This window comes from Monodon monoceros, unplaced genomic scaffold (assembly GCF_005190385.1).
Source record: "Monodon monoceros isolate NGI ecotype Baffin Bay Population unplaced genomic scaffold, NGI_Narwhal_1 Super_Scaffold_10, whole genome shotgun sequence".
Classification (NCBI taxonomy): Eukaryota; Metazoa; Chordata; class Mammalia; order Artiodactyla; family Monodontidae; genus Monodon; species Monodon monoceros.
The window spans coordinates 42,244,299-42,266,879 of NW_021703766.1; the positions used below are offsets into that span (position 1 = coordinate 42,244,299).

A 22,581-nucleotide genomic window follows, 5' to 3' on the forward strand; every position below is an offset into this window, starting at 1 on the left:
TGGGTCCGATTGTACAGGGACGGCCCATCTGGCGTGAGCAGCTGTGGTCTGACTGTGTTTGAGGGCATGGCTGTCCACAGGCAGGTGTCTGCTGGTCATCCTTGTGTGTCTGGGTGTTTATCTGGCCCTGGGGTGTGACGTGGATGACTCTTGGCTGCTGGCCAAGAGTGTCTGATGCGGGACAGTGTGTATCTGCCTCTGGACACTTCCGGCCACTTGGCCTGGGCCTCAGCACTCAGTGCTGCTTTTTCCGGGCCAGGTCCCCACCCCCCACCCCCGTCTAGGACTTCCCAGCTCCAGAGGTCATTGCTGCTGGCGGCAGAGAGGCTGCCAAAGCAAACCAGCCCCCGTGACTTGTAGGAAAGCAGCTGGGGGGAGGGGGTGGGGGGGGAGGGAGAGCAAGGGCGGGGGCAGGCGTCGGGACTGGGGCTGGGCCGGGGACACTGGAGGGGCAGAGGCTGGTGCAGGAGTTGGGGTGCGGGAGGGGTCTGGGGCACGGGCTGGGCTGAGGCCGGCCTGGAGCTGGGACCGCCTTGTTCAGGAGTTGGACAACAGGTGCAGGAAATGGCAGGGGCAGTGGTGGGCCTGGGGATGGGCAGAGGGTGCTGGAAGGGGCAGGGGTGGACTGGGACGGGGTTCAGCCTCAGCTGGGGCAGGGCGGGGGCTGGGCAGGAGGCAGGCGAAGAGGCCGGGGCAGGGTGGGCTTGGGGCAGCTGGTGCCCTCCCTGTGTGTCCCTCCAGTTCGTAGCTCCTTCCGTTGGTCCTTGTAAGCACCCCTAGCCTGCCCTGTCTCCCCAGACCCCCGGCCCTCAGGCCAAGCCAGTCCCAGCTCCTCGTCCCCCCTCAGACCGGCACACCTGAGCCCCCTCCAGGCCGGAGGCAGGTTGCTGGGCCGGCCTGGTCCAGCCCCTGCAAACCCTGTCCCACCAGCCAGGTGGCCTCCCGCGCTGCCAATCCCTTTGCCCGGCCCCTCCCCGCCCCTTCCCCCGCCTCTTGCCCAGCCCCCTCCTCCTCAGGTGAGGCAGCCAGGCCTAGCAGGCCCCGCGCCACCGCCGCCGCTGCCTCTGGGGCCGCCGCTGCTGAGGGGCCACCATGCTCCTGCCCAGGCCTGGAGACTGACCCTAAACCGGCACCATCTCTCAGCTCCGCCCGCACCTGCCGGACCCCAGGGTAAGGACCAGGGTCCTCAGTTCCAGTCCCCAGGACGTGGGACCCCTCACCCAAGCCCGCCCTAATGCTCAGCTCCCAGTAGAAGGGCTCCCAGGGACCCGGAGGGTGGGCTGTCAGGCTTCTCCCCAAGGACCTCAGAGTCCCAGCCCCCTGTTCTTCAGACTCCAAGATCGGCCCCGGTCTCCTCCTCCCTCAGACCCCAGAGTCCAGGCCCCTGTGCCCCTCCTCCGAAGGAGGGCTGGCCCCCAAACCTCTCTTTCCCCAGGACCCAGGAGTTGAGGCCCCAGCTCTCCTCCTTCAGACCCAGGAGTTCAGAGCCCTAGTCTCCTCCTCACCCAGGCCCAGGCGTATGGGGTCCCCCAGGCCTACAAATCCAGACATCCCCCTGGCTGCTGGTCGCACACTGACCCCATCCTTGAACCCAGCCCAGTCTGTGTCCGTGATCATGGCGTGCTCTGGCCGGGGCCCAGTCCCTCAGCCTCCCTGGATGGGCGCCTGGGACTGGGGGCACAGGGGCTGGCCTGGGCTCCCCCAGGCCCTGCCTCCCCCCGTTCATCTCCCCACAGGTCCCGCCCCGGCCCAGGAGGTCAGCCGGGGAATCATTAACTAGAGGCCGTGACATGGCGGAGAAGGAGGGTGAGTCCCCCTTTCCCTGAGCCCCAACTTTGGCTCTGCCTGGCGCCCTTCCTTCTGTGCTTTCTTCCCAGCCCTCCACCCCCTTGGGGCCCCCTCTCTCTGGCACCCCTCCTGGGGCCCATCCCCACCCGCTTCTGAAGCCTCCTCTACCTGATTAACTATTAACCAAATTTTCTGTGGGACTGTGCCACCACCTGCCTCCCTGCCACCCCATATGACCTTCCTGGCTCCTTGCCTCAGTTTCCCCTCATCCCCCAGTGATCTCTCAGCTATCCCTGGACCTGTCCTCTACTTGGGGCCAAGGCGGGGAGACTAGCTATCACAGTTAAGGACACAGACTCCGGAGTCAAATACACAGGTTTGCATTCGAATTGGCTTCTGCCACTTTTTTGCTGTGCCATCTTGTGAAAGTGTCGTCGTTTCTCTGGGCTTCATTTCCCCCCTGGGTCAAGCATGGATTCTAATGCTACCTGCCTACCTACCTCCCCACCTACCTCCCCACCTACCTACCTACCTACGTGAGGTTGTTGGGAGCACGTAACACACACAAGGCACCAGCATGGGGCTCACCGTGTAAGACAGATGCGGTGCACCAGAGCTGTCGTGGAAGAGGTCGGCCGACTTGGAGTCCTGGGACCCAAGACCCCCACCGATTCCAGACATTCCTCCCACCTCCTCACACTGTGGGCAAAACAGCAGAGGGAGGACTTTGGACTCGGTCCGGATGGATGGAAAGGGGAGAGACAACAGAGAAACTGCTCCAGGGATGGTGGGGAGAAACCACATCCTCAGAGTGGCGGGCACTCGAGGGCTCATGGAAGCCCCTGGCAGGGTCTCCAGCCACCCTGGCTCCTTCTTACCCTGGTCCACACTTGGGAGCCAGCTGGAAGGGCCCAGTTAGGGGTGGTCTTTCCTTTCCACGCTCCCCAGCTGGGGCCGACTCCCTCTCTTCTTCCTGGAACCAGGCTAGCTGGGTTTGGTCCCAGGCAGTATCACTTTCTAGCTGTGAGGCCCTGGGCAGGAGACTTACCCTCTCTGGGCCTCGTTTCTTCCTCTGTAAAATGGAGACAGTACTAGTGCCCACCTCAGAGGATGGTGTGAGGATTTACATGCCGTGATAGGCAGGAAGCCCTGAATGTGTTGGCTGAAATGATGGGTGTAGATTACTGGCCTCTTTGGGTCTCAGCACAGCTAGCAAATCAGAGCCCAAATCATTCAGCTGTGGCCCAGAGTAAATCCAGGCTCCCAGTGGCTCGGGAGAAGGTGCTTGTGCCCTTGCTGAGCAGGTGGGCAGCAGAGCCCTGCACCTTTGGAACCATTCCTTCCTGGAGCCCACTGAAGGGATCTCACCGGGCCTGGGGCCTACGGGTGAATGAACCAGGGATGAAAAGCAGAGCATGTGCTGAAGGATGGCCAGAGACTGGCCTGGGGACAGAGAGAACCGAGGCACAGTGGGCTTCAGTGCATCTCCAGGCAGCTCGGGCCTGGCCCTGGAGGGGAGTCCTGCTGTCGTTTCAAACCTGGACACGAATGCTGAAAAGTTCTGGTGTTGTGGTTACTTGCTGGGTGACCCCAGGTGGGTGGCTGCACCTCTCTGGGCCTCCTTTCCTCATCTGTAAATTGGGGATGGTGATAATGACACCTTCCTCATTAACAGTTGCAAGGATTTTAGGAAACTGCAGGATGGGGTTAGGACAGAGCTAAGGTCGGTGTAGCTTCTGAGAACCATTGTGGCTGCAGTTGTGCTAATGTTTACCAGTGTTACCATTCTGCTGGGTTTTTAACAAATAAATCTATTTATTTATTTATTTTGGGCTGCGTTGGGTCTTTGTTGCTGCGCGCGGGCTTTCTCTAGTTGCAGCGAGTGGGGGCTACTCTTTGTTGCGGTGCTCGGGCTTCTCATTGCGGTGGCTTCTCTTGTTGTGGAGCGTGGTCTGTAAGCGTGCGGGCTTCAGTAGTTGTGGCACACGGGCTCAGTAGTTTTGGCTCGTGGGTTCTTGAGCTCAGGCTCAGTAGTTGTGGCGCACGGGCTTAGTTACTCCGCGGCACATGGGATCTTCCCGGACCAGGGATGGAACCTGTGTCCCCTGCATTGGCAGGCGGATTCTTAACCACTGCACCACCAGGGAAGCCCCATTCTGCTGTTGAAGTACACCTAAGGTGAGGTTTGGTGCTTCCTGGAGACTTAGAATCAGAGGAGGTGATACCTGAGTTGACACTCAGGATGAGGAGGGGGTAGGTAGGTGTGCCAGGCAGAGGGAAGAGCAAGGCTAACAGCCGGGGTGACAATCTGCCCGGTGTGCAGTGGCACGTAGCTAATTTCGTATTTCTGTCGGTAAAGTTGGAAATGTAGCTGGGAGGGTGATTGAGATCCATTAGGACTCTTTTTGGTGAGAAGCTGGCCCATGACTGGGCAGTGCCGGGTCTCTCCACAAGGTGGCGCTGGTGGGTATTCTTTGTTTTATAAGTCCTGTCGTTTTGGTTGCTTTTTGGAACGGCTTATCAGTTGTCTGATAAGGACCCATATGGCTGTGTGGGAATTTAGGAAAGCATGTTCAGCCCCCAAATCTCTAATAGCCATGCTTACATCCTAGAGGGGCTGGCACCACGGGCTGAGGGCTTTAGACTCTGTCCTGGGGAGCATTGGGGAGTCATGGAGGGTAGGGACAGGTTGGATTTGGTGTTTAGGAGGATTCTCTGGGGTTCTATGTGGAGGCTGGGCCAGAAGGAGAGACTGAGCCCAGGGGTTGGATGGGGTGGGAGCAGGGAAGGGCGGGAGACACTTAGGAGGCCTGTAGCTGAGGTGGGAGGGAGGCATCCTGAGGATGAGGGCCTCTGAGACGGGACCTGGGGATCTGGGGAGACATTGAGGCCAGTATGGGACCTGGGAGGTGTGAAGGACCTTGGGGATTCAAGTGGGAGGCATCTAAGAGACTGCAGGACCCCCGATCTAGGACAAAGGAGAGTCCAGGGCTGGGGACAGAAAAGGGACACAGGCTGTGGAGGTGTGTAAGACAGATGGGAGTGGGGAGGCATGAGGGGGAGGAGGCCATGGCCGCCCTGGGGACCCCAGATTTCAGGGAGTGTGTGGAGGAGATGGAGAAGTAGGGGGAGAATCAGAATCGGGCACGGGCGGTGTCCCAGAAATCAGACGGGGAGAGACTTCTGTTCAGGAAGTTGGAGTTGTGTACAATGAAAACAGACACGGAGCTGTAGATTGAATGGCGTTTCAGAGACAAGGAGCCAAAGATGTCACTTGGGAGGGTTTTGCAGCCAAATGGTGGGGACAGAAGCACTGTCCTGTGAGAGGACAAGGGCAGCCTAGCGCCCTTGGAGGAACAGAGAGCAGAGCCTCGGGGGGAGCTCGGGGGTCCTGGCTTACCCAGCGCTTTCGCCCCTGAGGAATCACGCAAGGATGCTGCTGCCTCTCACACAGTGAGGACGCTTTCCTGCCTCAGCAAAGATATGCAGTGAGAATGCCTCTCACACCAGGGACCCAGAGTGGGGATGCTTCCTGTCCCACCAGAGGCACCTGTTTGGGGGTTGCCCGAAGTCCCCTGAACCAGAAGGCATGAAACCAAGTTTTGCCTCTCACCTTAAGAGACACAGGGTGACAATGCTTCCTGTCCCAGCAGACGTGCCAAAGCCCCTGGGCTGGGCTCTGAGTGGCCCAAAGCTCTGCAGGCACATCTGAACAGAAAGGAACCAGGACGAGCCTGACGGCTAGCGGAGCCAAGACCTCCCACTGGAACCAGGAAGATGGTTGGGGGTGGAGGTGGGGACCTCTCTCCTCAGGGAGACAGGAAGGGGTCAGCCAGCCAGGGCTGGGCTGGCCTGGTCCACTGGGGCCTCTTTGGAGGGAGGAGCACGTTGACGGGAATGGCTGGGCTCTCAAATTCTTAAGACACTCAGACAATAGGCATCCCAGGAAGGTGCTGGACTGCTCCCTGCTCCATTCCGGGTGCTGGCCTGGCCCTGTGCCCATCAGCCGTACTGCCACGACACAGATGGCAAAGCTGGGAGGTCCTGCAGCCCTGGGAGGGCCTTGCAGATGCCAAGGGCAGTCGGGTGCATGCCAGGCCCAGCAAAAGCTTTCAGCTGCCTTTTCCCTTTGGTTCTCCTGATCTCTAGCAAAAGGGTTGGCTTTTCAGCCCCAGGGCCCCTGTTGCACTGGGAATAAAATCCCTCTTGTCCGGGGGCTGCCAGCCCTCCCCAGCTGGCCCCAGCCTTGGTCCCACTGCCTTCCCCAAGCTCATGCCATTCTGGCCAAATCAGTGGCCTCTCTTGCCCTCTAACCCACCATGCTTATTCTTGCCTCAAGGACTTTGCCTGTGCTGTTCCCTCTGCCCACTGTGCCCTTCCATGAGAGGTCTTTGCTTGGCTGGTCTCACCCCTCAGGTCTCCGCTCAAAAGTCACTTCTTGGGGAGGCCCTTCCTGAACACCCCACAGAACACTGCCACCCCCAACCCACATCATTTTCTTCATAGACTTTGCCACGATCTGGAGATTATCAAGTTCATTTACTTGTTTACTTGTTTTGGTTTTCCCCTCACTTTACACACATGGGAATGTGAGCTCCATGAGAACCAACATCTCATCTGTCTTGTTTTGGGATGTGTCTCCAGAGCCTAGAATGGTGCCAGGTACATAGTGGATGTTCAATAGGACAATGAATGAATAAAGTCTCATTTTACTGATGAGAAAACTGAGGCCCAGAGAGGTGAAGGGAGTTGCCCAGGACCACACAGCTCTAATGATTTAAAGGCATTTATTGACCAATAAAAAAATGAAAAATAAATAAATAAATAAAAGCATTTATTGAGAACTTGCTATATGCCAGCCACTATAGCACAGGGAGGGGTAGCATGGCTTAGTGGTTATACACTTGGACCCCAGTGCCAAATCTGCCCAGGGTTCAGGACTCAGCACTGCCTCTTCCTGGCTGAGTCACCTTGGGCAGGTGACTCCACTTCTCTGAGCCTCAGTTTTCCCTGTCTGAAAAATGGGAATCATGACTTAGATAAGGACTGAATAAGTTAATGCGTTCAGAGCAGTGCTTGGCACATAAAACATGTGATAAGAGTATGGTTTTTATTATTATTATTTAAAAGAACTTTAAAACATTATACTTAGAGGTGTGTGCTAGGTGGATGCCCATTAAATAGATGAGGAAGCTGAGGCTCAAAGAGGTGACACCACCTGCCCAAGGTCCCACATAGGAATGGGTAAGGTCAATATGTATATGTATTTTTTTGGCCACGCCACGCGGCATGCAGGATCTTAGTTCCCAGACCAGGGATCGAACCTGTTGCCCCCTGCAGTGGAAGTGCGGAGTCTTAACCACTGGACCGCCAGGGAAGTCCAAGGCCAATATTTTTAAGTGAGGCTGGCAAATTTCCAAATGTAGGTTCTCAACCTCCAGGGGCAAATTTGACCTTGGAGCTGGGTCCTCTGGGAGAGTCCTGGTTTTGGGAGGTTCCCAGGGGCAGAGGGTCTGGTATAGCAGAGAGAAGTGAGGCAGTGAGGAAATGCCAAACAGCAGGGAAGAGAGTTGCCAAGAGGGCAAAGGTCAGGGGTCACAGCCCCCAAGAGGCTCCAAGAACCTCTGGGAAAGTTAGCAGAAGTGAGACGTTCAAGAAAAGACGGCACAACGTGATGGAGGAAATACAGAAGCGCAGCGTCATAGGGGAGGAGAAATCCCTTAAGTGCCAGGAATATAGGCAGGGAGGGCGGAAGCTGTCCCAGCCACGGCTCTTCCCGGCTGGAGCCCTTGGGGGGCTGGACACCTGGTTGTCCTCGCCGCAGGGGAGGGACGGCCCTGCCAACTGTTCACCCCAGGAAACTGGGCCCAGGGCAGGGCAGGCTCAGGCGTGCTAAGTTGGCCTGGGGGCAGGGCAGAGCTGGCCCCGTGCTCAGATCCTGCCACAATGAGGACAGACCTGGCTGTGGCCCCAGCATGGTGTCTATTGCAGGTGGCCGGACTGTGCCATGCTGCTCTGGACCCAAGGTGGCAGCTCTCACTGTGGGGACCGTGCTGCTCCTGACAGGCATCGGGGCAGCATCCTGGGCCATTGGTGAGAGTGGACGGACCCCTGCGCCTCTACCCTCCCCTGCCCCCTGCAGTTCCCAGCCTACCTGCCCTCACCTCTGCCTTCTCCGCAGTGACCGTTCTACTCAGGAGTGATCAAGAGCCGCTGTATCCAGGTGAGTAGAGCGTGCTGAGACCCTCTGGGGAGCCCTGGAGGAAGCCCGTACCTGGTGGGGACTCAATGAAAGGATTTTTTTGAATGAACTCATATTGTTGCTCTAAACACTTCACTTGTCTAACCCAGTGTTTTTCAGACTCTAAATGTGTTACCTGTTAGTGCATCATGAAATTAGTGAGCTGAAAACCACACTTTAAAAAGTATGGAATAGATTAAAAAAATGAATGCATCTCTCTCAGTAAGAAGAAGTTCTGTTAAGCTTTTCTTTTGGTTTTATGAGGGTGGGACCGTTATTCTCTCCATTACAGATGGGGAAACTGAGGCTTAGAGCAATGCCATAGTTCACCCCAGAAAACAGACGTTCAAGGCTACATCATGATGTAAAAATGTGTTTCTTATTGCGGAACGTGGTCAAACATGTTTGAGAGGTACTGTATGAATTCAGCCAACCTTTTTCTAGCTCTCCTTGGAGGTAGCTGCTGTTAGTATCCCCATTTACAGATGTGGAAAGTGAGGACCAGAGAGGACATGCAGCTGGTAAATGATGGGGCCACGAATAGCTCTTTGACTGGACTGGTAGAGATGTATCTGCATGCAGGTGGGAAGGAGTGGCCACACAAATAGATGCAGAAACTCACTGTGGAATGAATGAATCTTCCCAAATGCCAACTCCAAGCTGCCGTTCTATAGCTCAGGGCAGCAGGAAGAATGGGGAAGTTGGGTGATGGGATGCATTTTTCACTCCCACAAGCCTCATGTAGTTCCATAAAGGACTCAGCTCACATTAAGAGCAGAAATGAGCATCTAGACAAGGAAAGCCACCGTCAAGGTCAACCACCACAGTTGACACTTAGAGAGCATTTACACGTGCCAGGCACAGGCCTCAGGGCTTTGCAGGTATTGATTCATTAAATCCTCCCCACAGCCCATTTTAATATGGGGAAATGAGGCTTGGAAAGACCAAGTGACTTGCCTCAGGTCACTGGGATTGGAACCAGGCAGCCTGGATCCAGCTCTTGTGTAGAACTACTATACTCTATTGTTTCTCAAGAAACAGCCAAGTGAGTTGCCATAGTGACGGCTAACACATGCCAGGCCTTGGCTGCAGCCTTTGCACAAGAGCCCTGTGCAGTCGGGGCCATTATCATCATCCCCATTTTGCAGATGGGGAAACTGAGGCCCAGTGAAGTGAACTGACTTGTCCAAGTCCGCACATTGAATAAATGGCAGGGCAGAAGGGTCATGCACTTGCCGGAAGCTCGCTACTGCCACTGGGCTAAAAGGAGCCAGGCTCTAAGGCTCCTAGGGTGTGGGCCCCTCTCCATCCTCACCTCATGCTTTCTTCCGGTGCCCTTCAGGCTCCAACGCACTGGCAGCTCTCACGCCCTCGAAGGACCCTCCCTGCACCACCTTCTTTCCCGCTCACATCCCGAGGCAGGTTTCAGGGTCTTGCGCCATCACTGCTGAGCTGAGGCTCACACCTGTCCTGTCCTCTCTGGTTCTCAGAGTCCTCATTTGGAAACTGGGAGTGAGAATTAGAGGGGGTAATGATCCATGCAACACTTGACTCTCAGCCAACTTGGTTAACATGGGCTTTTGTGTCTCATGCTTCAGGCTGTAACATTCCTGAGCAGGGCCTTTCTGCCCCCAGGCTCCACACTGCCCCCCCACCCCCCACCCCGCTCCCCACAGCCATCCTGCTGCCCCTGGTAAAACCCTCCTCACACTTGAAGTTCATGATTTACTCCTGGTGAATTTCAGGAGGGCAGGGGCATTTTGTTTACTGCCCCAGACAGTGTCCAGCACATAGTAGGTGCTCAGGAAACCTTTGCTTAATGAATAAGCATGAGGACAGATCACCGACATGAACCAACTTGTCCTGGGCCTCCAGCTGGAAAGTAATTAGGCCACGATTCAGACTTGGCTCTGGCCAATGCCAGCACCGTGCCCTTCCATTATACTCGGGTTTTTCAAAAACGTTGGGAAATTACAAAATGAACAAACAAAAACAACCCAGAAATGATATCCCCACCTCACTTTTCTGGGATTTTCACACCTCTAAATATATCAGACAATTTGTTGAGCAAACCAGGTGACCCAGAACATATTTTTTGCATTGCTTAAAATAATACAAACAAGAATAAAGAGTTTAGAAGTGAGAAACAGTGGCACAGAATATAGTTTTAAAAATACTTGGAGGGGGCATTTGACATTCCCTCCTCCCTCCCTCCCCCTCCCTCCAAATCCATCCATAAAGTGATAATTTTTTCCTAAAACCTCACACTTTCTGGAAATCACATTCCTAGAGCACTGAGAAGTCATTTAAAAATAAGAATTCACTCCCACCCACAGTTGGTGTTTCAGACCCCAAGTCTTGGTCTGGGGACTCAGTGGGTGGCGGGCACCACCCAGCAGAGGTACCAGGCATCCCTGGGCCCCCACCTGGAGGCCGTGACTAAGGCGAGCCAGCCAGGAAGCTCCTAGTCCAGGCTGTGGGTGAGTATATTTAGGGTGGGGACAGGTAAGGGTCCATGTGAGAGCCACAGAAGGAGCAGGGAGTATGCAGGTAGGCAGGCCTGGGTTCAAATCCTGGCTTTGCAGGTTCTTAGCTATATTCCCCTGGGCAAGTATAGCCTCTCCAAGGTTCAGTTTCCCCATCTGCAAGATGGGCATAGAAATGGTCTCTACCTTCCAGGATGGTGGTGGGATTCAAAGAATCCCCCAGATATGACACATAGCATGGGGTCAGCCCACTGACATCCCCAGGAAACATAGCCAAGTGTTATTATTACTGTGCCATTATTGTTTAACCCTCAGGACGGAAGCCACTTGAGAGGCTGTCTAGGGCAACGTTAAAAGCTTGGGGTTTGGAGTCCCTCAGGCCTGAATGCACATCCTCTGTTTGCCTTTCTCTGTCCTCAGCAGGATAGGGTTTTCCCTGGAAGTCCTGCCTCCCCTCGTCCAGACCTGTGGGGCTGTGGGAAGACTGCTCAGCTTGGGTGTGGCCTCACCAAGTTCTTCCTACGAGGATGCAAAATTGAGTTTGCACCAGATTCACGTTCCCAGAATGTGCTCTCAGAACACCAGCCATGCAGGAGGCTCAGGAGAAAAGGGGTTCACAGCTGATCTTTCCCCAGGCTTACTCCTTCCCACCTTCCCCATCTCGGTCAGTGGCAGCTCCATCCTTCTGGTGGCTCAGGCCAAACACCCTGGAATTGCCCTCAGACCCTCTTTCTCTCACACCGACATCCAATCTCAGCAGACCCTGTGGGCTCCACCCACAGAATCTACCCTAAATCTAAACTCTGTTCCCCCCCTGCTGCCCCGACCCTGGCCCAGCCTCCATCCTCTCCCTCCTGGACCATCACACAGCCTCCTTCCTGGTCTCCCTGCTCCCATCCCGCCCCTACAGTCTGCTCCCCACACACAGCCAGAGGGAGCCTGTGAACTGGTGTCAGGTCAGGGCCCTCCTGGCTCAGAGCCCTCCTCTGGCCACATCTCACTCCTGGTAAAAGCCAAAGTCCTAGTGTCAATCCAGTCTTGTCTCCCATCTCCCCTCCCCTAGCTCACTCTGCTCCAGCCTCCTTGCTGTTCCTTAAACATCCCCCGTGTCTCCCCGCCCCCCACCCCACCACCTTGGGATCTTTGCACTTGGCAGTTCCTTTGGCCTGGTTCTCTGTTCCCTCACCTGTCTTCTTACCTCCTTCAGATCTTTGTGCAGCTTTCCCTGCCCACCTGTTGGAAAGTGCAACCTCCCCTCCCCTCAATGCCAGCACTCCCCTGCCTCTGTCAAGCTTGATTTATCTCCCTGGCGCCTTCTTTTGTGACACACCATCTATTTAACCTCTCTGTCCTGTTTGTTATGCATCTCACCTATTGGCCTTTGAGCTCCTCAGAGCTGGGGGTTTTGTCTGATCTGTTCATTGCCCAAAATAGAGCCTGGCACATACTGAGTGTTTGCTAAATGTAAATAAATACGGCTAAGGGCTGTGACCTGGCTTAGGTGTGCACAAGGGTCCTCTGACCATGTGAGGAGCAGCCTATGAGGGGCTGAGGGGAGCATCACTTCTCAACACAGTAAAGCCCCAGGCAGGAGGAATCCCCCATAAGCTCTCTCCAGTCTTCCTGTGTGTCTCCGCCCTACCTCTTCTCAAATTTTGTGATGCTGTGTTTGGTTGGGTGATTTTTTTACTGCTGTCTGTCTCCCCCATTGGTGGACTTTGGTTGGTGAGGGCACAGCCCAGGGCTGTCTTGGTCATCTTTATGTCCCCCGGCATCACCCCACACGGGACTGGGCATGGAGTATGTGTCTAGTTAACACTTGTTGAATGAATGAATGAATACTGCATCCTCTGCTTGGAGAATTATCATGCAATTTAGTGTGTATTCAAGGCTCTGACAAGTCCTGCAGAAAAAGATAGCTATTCTCTCTCTTTTTTTTTAAGATTATAGGAAATCTATTTAAATATTTTGGCACTGTGATGTATTAGTCAAGGGTCTTCAGGCTGTAAAAGACAAAAGGAAAATCTAAGAAACTGGCTAAACAAAAAGGGAAATTATTGACTCACTTAAGCAACAGTTCTGGGGGTTCTTCAAGCCTGACTCCATCAGGGGCTTTAAAAATGTTATCAGAAATCTGTTGACTTTCCTCCACATTGGCTCATTTTTCCCCTCCTTGGGGCAAAGATAGGCCCAGGCAGACCCAGCCTCACATGCCATTCTCCTGGGAGCTTGGTTAAAACAGTTTCCCTCGTCCCAAATCTCCTGGCAGAATTCCAGATTTCCAGCTCATGGGCAACCAGCTTAGGAATCCCAGTGGTAGGAGAAAGCCCCCTGGTTCCCCCTGGCGGGGCAGCCAGAGTCCCAGAGACCCCGATCTTTGGTTCAACTTGAGTCATGGGCCCTTCCAGACGCAGTCACAAATGTGGGGGGCCCGGGGTGCTGCCATCGGGCCTGCCAGGACTCAGGACTAGATCCACGGGGTCGGAGAAGAGGCCGGGAGGGCTCGGGCAGGAAGGCGACCCAGGCGGCGGTCCTGTCGCCCTGCAGTGCAGGTCGGCCCGGCCGACGCTCGGCTCACGGTGTTTGACCAGACGGAGGGCACGTGGCGCCTGCTGTGCTCCTCGCGCTCCAACGCCAGGGTGGCGGGGCTCAGCTGCGAGGAGATGGGCTTCCTCAGGTACCGGGGTGCCCCTGGGGGTGGGGGGCTGGGGGGCGGGGCCGCAGGCCTGACCCCTGCCCCGCCCAGGGCGCTGGCCCACTCGGAGCTGGATGTGCGGACGGCGGGCGCCAACGGCACGTCGGGCTTCTTCTGCGTGGACGAGGGGAGGCTGCCGCATGCCCGGAGGCTGCTCGAGGTCCTTTCCGTGTGGTGAGGAGGGCGGCGGGCAGGCAGGGCGCGCACCGCCCCCGGCACGCACACCCCTGCTCCCCCAGTGTGCCTTTCTTGCCTCTTAATTGGCCTCTCTTTTTGTCTCCCCTTGTGTCCCCATCCCTGTCTCTCCCACAGCGACTGTCCCAGGGGTCGTTTCCTAGCTACCATCTGCCAAGGTGAGACCCTGAAACTCAGAGTCTTCTTCTGAGACCCCCCCCCTGAGGGCAGGGCCACGTCCCATTAGACACCCCCAGGCAGGCCTTATCCTCTTAGATCCTGCAAGGATGGGGCTGTGTCTTCTCAGATCTCCCTCCCCTCCTGGTAGAGCCATGTCCCTCTAAGTCCCCAAGGAGGGGTCTGTGTCTCCTCATATCTCCCTCCCCCCCGGGTGGAGCCATGTCCCCCTGGGTCCCCAAGGATGGGGCTGTGTCTCCTCAGACACCCTCCCCCAGGGTGGAGCCATGTCCCTCAGACCCCTCAGGTTAGGATCGTGTCCACTCACTCTTCGCAGAGTGGCGTATGACCTCTCAGACCCCCTAAGGCAGGGTTCCAGGCCTCCCACTGCCCCTGACTGCCCCCTCTCCCACAGACTGTGGCCATAGGAAGCTGCCCGTCGATCGCATCGTGGGTGGCCAGGACACCAGCTTGGGCAGGTGGCCATGGCAAGTCAGTCTTCGCTACGATGGAGCACACCTCTGTGGGGGATCCCTGCTCTCCAGAGACTGGGTGCTGACAGCCGCCCACTGCTTCCCTGAGTGAGTGTCTCCCATGGCGCTGAGGGGGGAGGCTGGGGAGCGGCAGGGTCGGGGAGGCTGTGCCCAAGCAGGCTGCCACCCTCCCCTCCTATCCCTGGTAGGCGGAACCGGGTCCTGTCCCGATGGCGAGTGTTTGCCGGTGCCGTGGCCCAGACCTCACCCCATGGCGTGCAGCTGGGGGTGCAGGCAGTAATCTACCACGGGGGCTATCTCCCCTTTCGAGACCCCAACAGCGAGGAGAACAGCAATGACATTGCCCTGGTCCACCTGTCCAGCTCCCTGCCCCTCACAGGTAAGTCTGGGGCTGTTCCTTGGCCTGGGGACACCAGGGGCCAGGAGGACAGAGGAGGGGGCTAGGGCATAGGAATCCATGGTGATGAGGGAAGTGATCTTGAGGGGCACACACTGGGCATTCATTAGATGGGGACAATTGGTACAGCCACTTTGGAAAGCCATGTGGCGATTCCTCAAGCAGTTCAACACAGAGTTACGATTTGGCCCGGCAATTCCACTCCTAGGTGCGTACCCAAAAGAAATGAAAACACATAGCTACACCAAAACTGGTGCACAAGTGTTCAGACCAGCATTATTCCAAAAGACGGAAACAACCCAGACGCCTACCATCTGACACATGGGTAAACCAAACGTGCCAGATCCATACAATGGAATGATACTAGGCCATAAAAGGGAATGAAGTCCTGATTCATGGTGCACAATGGATGACCCTGGACAACACTGTGCTAAGAAAGAAGTCAGGCCCAGAGAGCTACATGCTGTATGATTCCATTCTTATGAAATATCCAGAACTGGCAAACCTGTAGAGATAGAAAGTAGATTAGTGGTTCCCCAGGAGGTGGGGGCGGGGCGGGCATGGGGCTGTCGAGAGGTCATAGGTAAAAGGGGTGATGAAAATGTCCTAAAATCAACTGTGATGGTGGTTGCACCTTCCTATTGCCAGGCAGGCTAGTACCTATATCTAAAACCTCTCTAAAAACCACTGACTTGCCACTTTAAGTGGGTGAATTTTGTGGTGTGTGAATTATATCTCAGAAGAGCCGTTACTGCCCCCCCCCAAAAAAAATGAAAAAATTTTAAGTATATGAATGAATCAGAAAGTCAGGCGTTATCCGAGTTACAGTTCTCTGGAGCATTTCCTTTGCTCTCAATGAGAAAGATTCACTTGGGTGCCAGTGTGTCTTTAATACCTCATCTACACATGCCTTTTGGATTAAGGGCAGGCCGTGGGCTTCAGCTTTCAGAAGACCACTGTGTAGCAGGAATAGTAATAATAATGATAAAAATTTAAAAAAATAGTAATGGTGATGATAACGAAGTTAAAATAGCGATGATGATGCCTTCAGCAGGCAACAGTATGATGACAATAATAATAATGAAAGAATACAATAATAATGATGATAGGATGAACTTCAACACCTGCACGCTCCTCCTGTGTGCGGCCACTGCCCTCAGCATGTCCCAAGCATGCACTCATTTCATTGTCCCAACAGCCCGGGGAGAGTTGGTTCTCTTATGATCCTGTTTTTTCACAAGGGGAAAGGTCCCAACACAGAGAAGGTACATAATGCCCCCAGTTCCCACCACTGGCAAATGGCGAAGGTTTGAGCCCAGGCTGCCTGGCGCTGGAATCAGTGCCTGTGAGCCCCTGGCTGTGTTGCCAGGGAAGTCAGTACTATTTGGTTTGCATTTTTCTTATTTTTATGGTTATTTTTCTTCTGAATGGTCCATGATGCTGGTTTTCCATTTAAGGGAGTGATACATGTTTTTCTTTTCTTGTTTCTAAATTAATTTTTTTATTGGAGTATAGTTGCTTTACAATGTTGTGTTAGTTTCTGCTGTGCAGCAAAGTGAGTCAGTTATACCTACACATATAGCCGCTCTTTTTTAGATTCTGTTCCCATATAGGTCATTACAGAGTAATGAATAATACATGTTTCTCTTTTTTTAAATTTTTTACATCTTTACTGGAGTATAATTGCTTTACAGTGGTGTGCATGTTTCTCTTTAAAACAAAATAAACCCTTCTCTTTAGTGAATGGAGTGAGAGGGTTAAAAAGATTGAAGTGGGGAGGTATCCATGGGGCACAGGTGGATGGGGTGGGAGGGGCCTGGGTTTGAGACACGTGGCTGAGGGGTAACGGCACGGGCTTTGGGGTCAGGTACTTGCCAGCTCTGCGATCTTGAGCGCATGGCTTCACCTCTCCATGCCTCAGTTTCCCTCATCTGTTAAATGACTTCTGAGGGTTATTGAAATGATGAAAAGGGTTAATCTGAGTCAAGAGCCTACAGCAATGCCAGCACTCAGTTAATATTAACAATCATTGCCACTGTCGCTGTTTTTTACTATTGCTAGTTACGTGAGCATTTCCTATTAGCCAGGCATGCTATTCAACGCGTCACCGATGTCTCACTATACACCTCTGGGGGGAAATGATTATTCTTTCCACTTTGCACCTGAGCTCTGAGCTCAGGGAGGTGAAGTCACCAGCAGGCAGCAGGTAGGGCTGCCAGGACCACTGGTGTGGGTTGTGCACTGCACAAGGAAGTCATGTGTCAGGGATGCCATTCTTACTGTGGACAGGGTGGACTGGTGTGTTTATTATGATGATTTTTTCGACAGGTGGAAGTCCAGCATCTCAAGATAGTACCTTGTAAAATTTCTCACAGAGGCACCCTCTAGGCAGGGGCAGCCCCATGGGCCATGGTTAAGAATACAGGCTTGGAAATTGGGCCAAGCTGGGTTCAAATTCTGGCTCTGCCATCGACTCATGGACTCATTCTGAGGCTTTGGACAAATGACATGGCCTTATTTTCCCCTCTTTAAATGGGGTACTAATAGCTCCTACCTCCCTGGGCTGATGGGATATTAAAGGAACTCACCCAGGAAGGTGCCTAGTACCTAGTGAGCTCTCAGTAGAAGGCAACTTCTGCTGTTGTCGTCGTAAAAGAACAGAGGGAAGGGCGGGCCGGGGGCACCAGGGGCAGCTGGGCTGAGGTCTGTACCAGGCGGGGCAGGCCGGCAGGGGTGGGACCAGCGTGGTCTGTCTCACAGAGTACATCCAGCCCGTGTGCCTCCCGGCTGCCGGGCAGGCCCTAGTGGACGGCAAGATCTGCACCGTGACTGGCTGGGGCAACACACAGTACTACGGTGAGTTCCGTCCTCTGCCTGTGAAGTCACTGTTAAGGGAGACTCCGATCCGGGCTGGGGAAGGGCCGTTGGCCTGCTTGAAGGCCTCATGGCCCAGGGGTGTAGGGACACTAAGGAGCCTGGGTGGGCACCAGGAAGGAAGGGGGGTGTGCATGCCCCCCAGCTTCGTCCAGCCCTGCTTGCACACCCCCAGGCCAACAGGCGGGGGTACTCCAGGAGGCCCGAGTCCCCATAATCAGCAGTGATGTCTGCAACGGCCCCGACTTCTACGGGAACCAGATCAAACCCAAGATGTTCTGTGCCGGCTATCCTGAGGGTGGCATTGATGCCTGCCAGGTGAGGGACGGTGAGGGGCAGCCCGGGCCCCCTCCTCTCCGGGGGTGGAGACACGTGGCAGTGGGTGGTCAGGCTCGCTACCTCAGGACCAGAGCGCTCTGTGAGCACAGCCCACAATCATCCGAGGAGGGCCTCTCGGCTAGCCATCTTGGCTTCCAGCCAGGCCTTCCGTCCCCTACCAGGGCGACAGCGGTGGCCCCTTCGTGTGTGAGGACAGCATCTCTCGGACGCCACGTTGGCGGCTGTGTGGCATCGTGAGCTGGGGCACCGGCTGTGCCCTGGCCCAGAAGCCAGGCGTCTACACCAAAGTCAGTGACTTCCGGGAGTGGATCTTCCAGGCCATAAAGGTGAAATTTGGGCCCAGATGGGAGCCAGAGGGTGGGAGGGTTTGGGACTCTGAGGGGGAAAGGGAGCCAGGGTTTTCCAGAAACCAGCGCTCAGGCTTAGAAGAGGGTGCCCTAGGGAACGGATAGCCTTCAAAGGGCTCCTGGGGAGGGGAGTTCAGCTGTGGGACTTTGGGGGAAGCCTCTCAGACCTTGGAAGCCCCTAGTTGTCTTTCCCCAGACTCACTCCGAAGCCAGCGGCATGGTGACCCAGCTCTGACCTGTGGCTTCTCCTCGCTGTGCACGCCTGCAGGGCCCAAGCTGATCTAGGTGGCTCCAGCCCCACATGATGGGGTTCACCCTGGGATGGAACATTTTTCTTCTTGGGCCCAGCCCACAGGTCCAAGGATACCCTCCCTCCAAGGTCCTCCACAGTGGCGGGCCCACTCAGCCCTGGGACCACCCGAGCCTCACCCTTCTGACCCCCATGTAAATATTGTTCTGCCGTCTGGGGAGTCCCATCTAGTGCCCCTGATGACAGGATGCTCTTTAAATAATAAAGATGGTTTTGATTAACGTGGTCTCTGAGTTTGCAAATGTAAGCAGCAAATGAGGACATTTTGGGGGGTTGGAAGAGAGCAGTTGGGCCAGGCAAACATCAGACAGGGAGTGTGATGCTCCAGTTCCCGCTGGCTTAAGAGAAAATACCTTAATTGGTTCACCTAACTGGAAATGCTCTGCAGCGTCTGGCTTCAGGTACTGCTGGATCCAGCTGCTGAATATTTTTCATCAGGACTGTCCCTCACTTCCTCTCTCACATCTGCTTTTCTGTGTCAGCTTCATTTCCAAGCAGGCTCCCCTACAGTCAGAGACAGAGATGTCCCCCCAACCCACCGAAACTCTTATATGCCATGGATGACTTAACAGCCACAGTGGAAAAAGAATCCTTCTTTCCCATCGGCTACAGCAAAAAAGTCCCAGGCCTGGCTCTCCCTGGACGGATTTGGGTCACATGCTCATCCCTTATCAAATCACTGTGCACCTGTGCATGGGGTGGGGAGGAGGTTTGACCCTCAGGAAATACATGACTTGAGTGTGAGGGGTTCTCCAAAGGAAAGTGGGTTGCTCTTTCCAGAAAAAATGGTTGTAGATGCCCAGTGAAAAAAAGACATCCACTGTGGATCAACATGGGAAGCAGGGCCCTGTAGGGAGGAGGCAGAAGCACCAGGCCCTGTGAGCACAACCTGAGACCCTTATCTTGTCATCTGGGCTGGAGGTTGTTCTCAGTTTCCCCTGGGACCCACTCTGTTCCCTAGAACGTCTGCAGACCTTGCTGGGACACCAATGGCCACCAGGGGGCACTACTGCCCCCTAAACTACGGGAAGTTAAGGAGTTTCTTTGGTAGTCTTGTCCAGGTGTTGCTGGACACCAGATGCTCTGCAGGAAGACACCCACCAGGTGCCTGTTTCCCATGACTTTCTTTTCTCTTTCTTTTCTTTCTTTCTTTTTTTTTTTTTGGCTGAGCCGTGGGGCATGTGGGACCTTAGTTCCCCAACCAGGGATTGACCCCACGCCCCCTGCATTGGAAGCGCAGAGTCTTGACCACTGGGCTGCCAGGGGGTTCCTCCCATGACTTTCAATGATAAAAATTAAATGTGTTGCTTATCAGCTACAAGCCCCCAAGCAATTTCCTAAAACATAAATCGACACGGGAAAGCCCCTTTGAATAACATACAGACTATCCATTTAGAAAATGCTCCAAGCATCCCTCCCTGGACCAAACTCTTAGGGTTTGGTGATCCCCACCATTACTTTGTCCATCAGGAATGCCCCAGCCCCACATCTCCATGCGCTTTTCCAAACGTCTGCATGCTGCTGCACCGTTCTACCCATCATATCGGAGATATAATTCGAGACTTGACCCACACATTGCTTTGTTAGAAACGTATTGAGTCACGGGGATGGGGCTGTACATTTTCCTTTGTTGTTGTTAGCTGAAAAATGTACTGTATGTGTGTTTTACGATGTTTGGGGACTCTGAAAGAACATGGTCCACCTTGGGGATTCTGAGCAGATATGACCATGTCCTGGGGGTTCTGAGGGGACACAGCTCACCCTGGCAGGGAGGGGGCCAGTGTGAGCAGACATGACCCTGCTCTGGGTGGGACTGAAGAGGGCATAGCCCTGCCCTGGGACACCTGAGGAGCTGCAGCCTGATTCTAGGAGACATGGTGGGAGTTTGGACATTAAAAACCAATGGGTCGTCCACTGGGAAGATGTCAACCAGGGGACCACTCTGGGTTCTGCAGACATCATTGCTCTTGGAGGGGGGAGGGGGTTGGGAGATTGCGATCCACTCAACAGCCACTCACCAGTCAGTCTCCTTTGTTGGCCAGGGGTCAGTGAGCCTGTTTCTCCTGCTGCCACTAACCTTGTCACCCACCCCAAGGAGCCGTGCAGATATTAGAAAAATAATAATAACAATCACAGGATTGCTTTGAAGCTTGCTAAGATCTTGATCTTCAGAAAGATCAAATATCAAATCTCTTTCTTCCATGTCATTGCTGTGTATCTCGGACCCAGAAGTATTCGGCCCATCTGATCTAATTTATGTAACCGCCTCAGGAATACAAGCAAGGCTTTGCATTCATGGTGAGTGTTTATATCTGAATATTCACTTTCAAATATAGAAAGCCTGCTGGATGTAACTTGGAATGGAAAGCTCCATATGTGGTTTATAAGTTGGCATTCTCCCCGTCAAGTTGAAGGAGAAATGTACAGTTATTTTTCCACCATGGTTATTCTGCAAGTAAATGACCACCATAATTAACAATGATTGTGATGGCCACGAAATCTGTATTCAGAAATAATTATTCTGATGTTCAAATAGTGCTGTAAGTGGAGAATGGATCTTAGTTTCTGCAGAAAAAGTAATACTATTTAAATCCTGCAGTCATTTTGTGAGCAGCTGTCCCAGTTCTACTGCCGCATAGCAAACCGTCCCAAACTTTGTGGTATAAAATAGCAACAAGCCAGGAGGGCTGTGAATCTGCTCAAGGTGGCACATGTGAGGGGGGAAAGCTAAGACTGGGACCATGACCAGGACATCTCAGGAGATGGTACTGAGCCTCCCACTCCCCCTCGAGTGACCACCCTCTCGGGTGACCGGGCTTGGACACTGCCCCCCAGGATTTCCCTGGGCCCCCAGGGAAACCTGTTGTTTCCAGATGCTGGGGGTCTTCTGGGGATGAAGGTGGGAGGCCTTAACCAAAGATTGCTCAGAGTGGGGAGAAGGCGACGGGGCCACTCATTCATGCTGGGTGGGAGGGAGCCTGCAAATCAGGGCCTCTGTCCCACCGGGTTTGACCATGTGAAGGACTAGCTTGGGTTTGGGGAGCCAGAGCAGTGGCTTGGGGATCCCCACTTTGAAGATGGAGTCCCCACTTTCTAATTCTGAACCTCCTCTGTTAGGGCAGCCCCCAGCGATCTCCACACGTGCACAGTCTGAGCTCCCCGTCGCCTGCCCTTTATTCATCTTTCCAGGTGGATCTCTCCTTCTGACGGTCCATCCCCCAGTCATGTTCCCAAATGCCCAACTATGAGTTTCTACCACAGACTCTCCCATCATTCTCTGCAGATGTCCCCCTGGGCCCCTTCGTCTCCCCAGGTGCACATCTCAACCACGCCCCCTGCACATGCTCCCTTAGGATCGGGGAGGCTGTGAGCTCATCTTTAACCTGCTGGGGAGAGAACCGGCAGGGCCCCGGAAGGAGCGGCGCTCAGCACCGTCAGCCCTCCAGCCTCAGCAGAGCTCGTGTGCTCACCTGCGGCTTGCTTGGCCCGGGCTCTGGCCTGCTGATGGGGTGGGGAGCTCCTCCAGGGCCTGGATGCCTGTGACACAACCCTGCCCCCTGGGAAAGCCCTGGGGCCACCTCCTCTCCCCCTCCTTGCCCCACCCCCACCTGCAGGCCTGGCCCAGCCTCAGCCAGACCGGATGAGACCCAGCATCCCTGGGTGCTTCCCAGGCCCCCTGGATCCATGAACAATGGGTTGGTGGAGCTGAGTTACAGGTCCCTACCTGGCCCCCACCTCCGCTCCAGGCATAAGCCAGAGCGGCCAGCCAATCCATGGGGCTACCCTGGGGCTTCTCTGACCGCTGCTGGTGGGTCAGTGGGATTGGAAAAGGGTCAGCTGTGTTGGGTGGACCCCGGCCCTTAGCAGACACCCCGTCCCCTTAGTCCTGCAGAGCCAAGTGACCTGGAGCGAGGAGCTCAGAGGTGAAGCTGGATGTGCTTCCCAACTTGGTGAGGGGACAGGACTGGGGGGCAGATAGGGAGGGTCCTAGGGGTCTGAGAGGACACGGCCCTGCCTAGAGACCTGTGGGGACCTGACCCTGACCTCGGAGACTGAAGGGACATGGCCCAGTCCGGGGGCGGTGGTGCGCGGTGCTGGAGGGCACGGCCCCGCCCCGGTGGGCCTGGGGGAGCCTCACTGGTCTTGGTGTCCTCAGCCTCTCTCCTGTACCCCTACGGGCTGGGGCACGGGGACGAAGCCCTTCCTGCTGAGGTGATGGCTTCCTGGAGGAGCTGCAGCGGCAGGAGCACTTTACACTC

At 54.8% G+C, this 22,581-nt stretch overlaps 1 protein-coding gene across 1 annotated transcript; it reads left to right on the forward strand.

Annotated features, from left to right (window-relative positions):
• The first annotated feature begins 963 nt into the window (after positions 1 to 963).
• Positions 964 to 18,548, forward strand: HPN (hepsin). The gene is made up of 13 exons (XM_029201318.1): positions 964 to 1,170; positions 1,737 to 1,806; positions 7,780 to 7,881; positions 7,970 to 8,011; positions 13,063 to 13,192; positions 13,262 to 13,384; positions 13,523 to 13,563; positions 13,977 to 14,142; positions 14,244 to 14,434; positions 17,213 to 17,308; positions 17,502 to 17,644; positions 17,827 to 17,991; positions 18,209 to 18,548. Exons 2-13 carry the CDS (start codon positions 1,791 to 1,793, stop codon positions 18,245 to 18,247), a joined length of 1,254 nt encoding a protein of 417 aa, XP_029057151.1. The 5' UTR covers positions 964 to 1,170; positions 1,737 to 1,790; the 3' UTR covers positions 18,248 to 18,548.
• Positions 18,549 to 22,581: the final 4,033 nt, after the last annotated feature.

Excerpts from the sequence above, each read along its gene's own strand:
- HPN (XM_029201318.1), top strand. Across the intron at positions 13,193-13,261 it reads GAGGAGATGGGCTTCCTCAG|GGCGCTGGCCCACTCGGAGC; the intron begins GTACCGGGGTGC and ends TGCCCCGCCCAG. Across the intron at positions 17,645-17,826 it reads GTGGCATTGATGCCTGCCAG|GGCGACAGCGGTGGCCCCTT; the intron begins GTGAGGGACGGT and ends GTCCCCTACCAG.